The sequence below is a fragment of the Etheostoma spectabile genome, chromosome 8, assembly GCF_008692095.1.
Source record: "Etheostoma spectabile isolate EspeVRDwgs_2016 chromosome 8, UIUC_Espe_1.0, whole genome shotgun sequence".
Classification (NCBI taxonomy): Eukaryota; Metazoa; Chordata; class Actinopteri; order Perciformes; family Percidae; genus Etheostoma; species Etheostoma spectabile.
In genome coordinates this window covers 33,470,441-33,476,753 of record NC_045740.1, presented here as the reverse complement: position 1 = coordinate 33,476,753, position 6,313 = coordinate 33,470,441, and the positions used below count along the sequence as shown (strand labels likewise).

General features: G+C 41.4%; 1 protein-coding gene across 2 annotated transcripts in view; it reads right to left on the bottom strand.

Moving 5' to 3' along the window:
• The window catches only part of LOC116694550 (anoctamin-1), a 44,331-nt gene extending 38,077 nt beyond the window's left edge, over positions 1 to 6,254 (bottom strand). For both annotated transcript variants that reach the window (XM_032524300.1, XM_032524301.1), the window contains exon 1: positions 5,790 to 6,254. In XM_032524300.1, coding sequence (XP_032380191.1) covers positions 5,790 to 5,882 — 93 coding nt within the window. In that variant the 5' untranslated portion in view covers positions 5,883 to 6,254. The remainder of the gene's footprint in view (positions 1 to 5,789) is intronic.
• Between the last annotated feature and the right edge of the window lie 59 nt (positions 6,255 to 6,313).

Here is a 6,313-nt window from a genome sequence, read left to right as displayed (position 1 = left end):
AGGGTCCCAACTGGTATGCCCCCCCCCCCCAATCCATTGGTCTAGAGTGTTGTGATTTCCACTGGATCAGAGTACTGTCACTTGGCTGCCTGTTCTGCCGGGTTGTCCAGCCCTTGCCACATGACCAAATAACGTTTCCATGATGACTGTCCCAAATTCTGATACCATGAAACCAGCACTGGAATTTTTTTTTTTATAAAAGTGGCAGACTGAGCCAACAAAAATGTGGATTATTGTCAGCTGTACAATTTGTCTAAAATGAAAACAAGTGAAAGTGATGTTATTGAGCAGAATTACGTTGAGTTGTTCTATCCTGTCCAATATTTTCTATATTTCTAAGGAGTTTTTATTTGCCGTATTCTGGTAAAAGCTTATATTATTGAGCTCTATATGTTGTAGACTAAGAAAAAATACTCATGTAGCAGCTTCTTATTTTAATGAGGGTGCTTACAGCCGGTTAAAATGACAAACATTACTGTTGGCTGTGCAATATTAACTTTAATTCCAAAACAGCTAGGATGAAACTTTGCTGTCGTCTGGTTAAAGTCCTGCGAGAGAAAAGGCTAAAAACTCTGATTGTGTTGCTTTTCAGCGTGCAGGATGCATTTAATCAACATTTCATATGTCGTATAAGTAAAATCCAAAACATCTGGATCACCCCCTGGTGGCTGGTGCTATAAGTCATAAACACCACCCCCACCATGTTAAAAAAATCAAAGTATAAGTCAAACACATTTTCCAAAAGATGGTTTGTGTCATTTTAGCTAGATGTTATCACACTTGTTCAATTTTTTCTGATAAGTTTGGTTTTTATTATTTGATGCTAGAAAGAGAGAGTGAAACTAATGATTGACATCTGGGATTGACTAATTTTTTGGTCGGGGGGGGGTGCATGGGCGGGACTTTGATACCGCGGCTCCACCACCCGATCACTACTACTCAGACTCTGGCTCCAAAACTACAAAATGGCCGCGTCCTTAACTGTGAGATTTTGGCTTTGTGAGTGGGAGGAAGTCGTCGTCCATCTTCATACACTGCCCATGGTACTAATCAGCCTGAAAAACTGTTAATGTCTTAGAGTAGGTGGCTCTCAGGAAGTACACTTTGGAGGTCCCATATCATGCTCATTTTCAGGTTCATACTTTTTTAGTAGAACATGTTTACGCGCTTTAATATTAATAAAACATTCTCATCCTGTCTGTCTGAATACCTGTATTCACCCTCTGTTTGAAACGCTTTGTGTTAGCGCCTGTCTCTAAGCCCCCCTCCTAAAAAAGCCCAGTCTGCTCTGATTGGTTAGACTTTCTGGATCTTCAGCATCTGGGTTCTCTGCATCTCTGCAGCCAGCTCTGTCATTGCAGCCGTGGAATGACCAAAGCGGCACTTTATACCTACATATCGTATAGTTGACACCACAACTATCCAAAGTCTGTTTAGTTTCAGGCTGTGTGCATTTCTCTGTTGATTGAGCGTTTTGATACTTTCACAGTGTTTATGTAGCACCTCGACCTGCTTTATAATAAAAAGTCACTTTTTACAATGTGGGCCTTTAACAGAAAGTCTGTGTTACGAATAATGACTTTGAAAGACATGGAGATTCACCAGGTTCAGAGGGTGTAATTTGAGAAAATGCTATTGGTTGTGTTATAGGAAAAGTGGGATCCAGGGTTTGCAGGCATGGATCCATATTACAGTAGGTACTAAAAGTCAAGATGCATGTATATTTGACTCTCCTGCTTTAATTGTGATCATTCTTTCTTTCTTTTTGATCTTATTTTATCTCTCTTAGTAACCCGACTCTGTGAAGTGCAGAAATAAACCCCTGGAAAGCTGATCTCACTACATGGCCATGATTCTGAGAGTAGCTCTGTCACCTCGGTTACTATCAGCAGTGGCGCTAAATTCTCATTTTATTTCATTTTATTGCCAATAAAAACAGTTTCAGTATTGGTACCAAAACACTTTTTTTATGGCTTACATAGGAAAAACCTAGAAAACTTTTTTTCTCTGATCTGAGGACTATGGTTACCTGGTCCTCAGATCTCTAAGGGTAAATCCAGACAGCTAGCTAGACTATCTGTCCAATCTGAGGAATGGTTACCTGGGCTCAGATCTCTGCAGGGTAAATCCAGACAGCTAGCTAGACTATCGTCCAATCTGAGGACTATGGTTACCTGGTCTCAGATCTGCAGGGAAATCCAGACAGCTAGCTAGACTATCTGTCAATCTGAGGACTATGGTTACTGGTCCTCAGATCTCTGCAGGGTAAATCCGACAGCTAGTAGACTATCTGTCAATCTGGGACTATGGTTACCTGGTCCTCAGATCTCTGCAGGGTAAATCCAGACGCTAGCTAGACTATCTGTCCAATGAGGACTATGGTTACCTGGTCCTCAGATCTCTGCAGGGCAAATCCAGACAGCTATCTAGACTATCTGTCCAATTTTTCTGTTGACGACAAAAACTACTTCTGAACGTACACGTTCCACCAAAACAAGTTCCTTCCTGAGACTATTTTGCAGCGGCACCGTGGCTCCGCCCATGATGATTGTGATTGGTTTAAATAAATGCCAATAAACCAGAGCATGTTTTTCTCCCATCTCGGAAAGCTGTATGGATAGCCAGACCCTCCTCTGTCTGTCGCTCTGTGGAGGAAGGTCTGGCAATGGGAGACTAGCCGACATGCCTGTGCAGCTATCATATGTTGTTGAAGTGTAGATAGCAGTGTTATATAAAATCAGCAACCGAAAACATCTGTCAGCTGTCAGGCAGCGTACGTGACACAGGAACAGGACACTGATCATGGAGTCACTCACACCTACAGCCCTGGAGAACCTTCCCCTGCAAATACCAGGCACCACAGTCAGATCTTTACCAACTTGAAACATAGTGTAACTTCTGGCAGGTCACAGAGTCAAGCTCGGTTATTATCTCAGCTCTTAGCTGACCGTTCCTAAGACAACACAAATCAGCTGATGGTTCAGCTGATTCCAAACTGCTTTTCCCAGCCTACCTTTGCTGCAACTCTGCTAGTACTAAAAACCCACCTCCACCCAGATCCTCGTTATAAATTGATGTTGTGTCTTTTTCATTGATGCTGCTCTGTTCTGTACCCTGGGGGGATCCTGAACTGCTGCTGGCCCCGCTTAAGGCTTTGCATCCATGCACATGGAAGGACAGGGAGGTGTGCTCTCATAGTTTCCATGTATGCACGTGGAAGTGTGGCGAGGCCCCAGAACAGAGCCATACCACCAAATACAAATTGCAGATGAATTTTAAAAAAGTGGTCCTGACTGAAATGATATCTGTGTAGTCCAGTGTGCCAAAAATAGTGACTAGTGTTATGCCATGCCCTATCATCTGATATCAAGTAAGTCAACAGACCATTTTTGTATTATGGAAGGACAAACCATTTAAGAAACCAAACAATCTGGTCAAGGTCCAATTTTCTGATATTACATGTTTTTGTTGTTGTTGTGAGACCTTTGTCAACTGCTAGTCTGGATCAGTGCAAGTACATTTCCAGGATAAAGCCTGACATCCAGCTTTGCCCTTCCCCTTCAGCTTTCTATGTGTTGCTGATCTCGATATCTCGTTGCTACAGGAAACAACAACAACAACCTTTGAGCTAGAATGGCAACTTTTTAAGAAAATTTAGATGGTGCAACATGGCAGGCCTGCTTGGTTCCTTTGGGGAAAGATTTACAACTACATGTTTAGGGCATCTCCTCTCTAACTGGGACGTTTTGGGACCGATTGGTGGGGTTGCTGTGGACCAAGTACACAGAGATACACTGGTAAGAGCCAATGATGTTTAACCATGTATCTAATTTAAATAGCTCACGTTACTGTTTTGGCAGTGCCACCCAGTGACCCCCTTCTGGCCCTGCCCCTGCGTACACACAATTTAAGATGAAATCTGTGTCTAGGTTGTTCATGAAGGAGGCCCCATGTCTCGCCGTTCTAATCCAGGTCTTCTTTAATGAGCTCTCTGCTGCCTGGACCACCAGAGAAGAAGCTGCAGTTGAGTGCAGTGGGAGTTCCCCCGTCGATACGAACAAGGAACTTTCTTTTGATCTTCTTCATGAGTTGGGTTCATGGGTGAAAGATCATCAACACTTTGCAATAAATCAGGTATTATATGACTATTATATAGGATTACAAGGCTTTCTTTGTGAGCAAAAAGGGCAGCGGGAATCCTAAATGTATCCCTGTTGTCCTTAATGTTTTGTTCTTATTTGTACTGCCTGTGTCGTTGTAATCGAGAATCAATCAAGTCTGAATCTGTAAAATATTCAAACCGAAGACTTCATGTTTGGATTTTTTGGGCTGCATCATTCGAAAAACAGAAGAAAAGAAATGTATGTAATGTATTGTTTCATTGGTATGTTTAAATTTAAATTCAAGACATATTTTATAACTTTGGAAACGTTTTCCTCTACTCACAAGTCCTGTGAGTTTTAACAATATGAGTGTGTTTTGACTGACACACAAGAGGTCAGTGAGGTTTGAATATTAATGCCAAGTAATGTATGCATTGTAAAACTAACAAATGTGTTTGCTCTTATCTTACGGCCGTGTCGCAGGGTTTACTGCAGGAATTTTTGCAAATTGTTTGTTGGTAATAAACTGTCATCCATTGTATCTGATGTTGATGGGTATCACAAAATACCACAAAAAGTATTTTACAGCGGTTGATAGTAATTTACCAGAACACTTCAACAACTCTCCACTCATTCTCCTTGGATCATATTTTTAAAGCGCCTAAATTCTGCTCATTTTCAGGTTCATAATTGTATTTTGAGGTCGTACCAGTATAGGTTCACTTGGTTTCATTTTCTTTACTATCTTTGTTGGGAGTCACACATGTACAATAGCAAATAAACGTCAGCTAGATAACTTTTTTTTTTTTTTATCATGTAAAAGCCATCATGGTAAGCCACCACGTCTCGGTAGGTGACGTAGAAAGCCGTGCAGATGTTGAATTTCAGCATGACATGTTATGCCATAAACCATTTGAATCTGAGCATGCGCAAATCAAATGTGCACTCAATGCACATCAAGGAGTGACACAACCATCACCAAATTGCGTTAAAAAAACGTCTAATACAAAAAACAACAAAAGACTGGTCTTTAACACTATTTGAAGACAAATTGCAATACGTGATATACATATCTTGAGTGCTTTATGTACCCATTCAGCCCTAAATTACAATATCCTTCCTGTAATAGTGTTACCTGTAACACGTATCTGCAGTACTGTCTACATCTCTGAACAGACTTCATTTAGTGGCTTCACTTTTTTTTGGTGTTATCCTTCTTTTCACTCCAACGCTGTCAGTCTCTGTCTGCTCTGATTCAAAGTCAAGATTTGGGTTTGCAATTTGTGCAAACACCAAAACAGTCTAGACACATAGAACTTCCTGTGCAGGCGGTTTGAGTCAAGTAAAAATAGTAACGGGCAAAGAAAAGCACAGCGACTAATATAGAAAAAGAATATAGTCTACAAATTCAAATAAAATTAGACAACAAAAGTGTAGATACTGTACAAAGAGAGCAACAAAAATATAATAAATTATGAACACTGTAACAGGAGGATACAACTATGGGGAGGATTTGCATTTGTCATGAGAATAAATATTGCCAATATTGCTCAGTAGTTGACAGTAGATTGAAGTACTGAGGCACATTTGATCATAGTGAATTGTTCGGTATTTTATTATATGTTTTGCCATCAGTCCGACTGTGGCAGGGATACAAGTCTCTTTGTCTCATGTGGAGACACTCACCTTAAACTTGCCGTGGAAGATGACATCTTGTAGAAAGTGTGGAGCCTGTTGCTCAGAACTAGAGGTGGGAAACACTTCTGCTTCCTCTGTCATTGTCCAGTCCCGGCAGGTAAGAGGCAGAGATGAAGTGGCGTGGTGAAGAGTTGTTTCCAAACAGAATCAGTCTGATTTTGTCTCTCCGTCTGGGTTTCTCCTGTTTGAAATCTTACATGAAAGTCTCTGGCTTTCTCCCCTGCCTCTCCTCTTATGTTCTTGTGACTTGCCACTTTTTCTGTAGCTTTTCCTCCCTTTAAAGCTATGTGTGGAGCTCCGTGTCAGTGTGGAGTGGCCGGAGTGCGCCTGCAGCCTTGTTACTTGAGAAGCCGTCCGTGAGCCAAGATCTAAACTTAGACAACGATAAAACTGTGATGAACGCAAGGTGCCCTCTCTCACTCTCTCAGTCTCTACTCAACTGTAATCACGACACACGATCAGCCACCCCAACACACACCAACATCTCTCTCTCTCTCTCTCTCTCTCTCTCT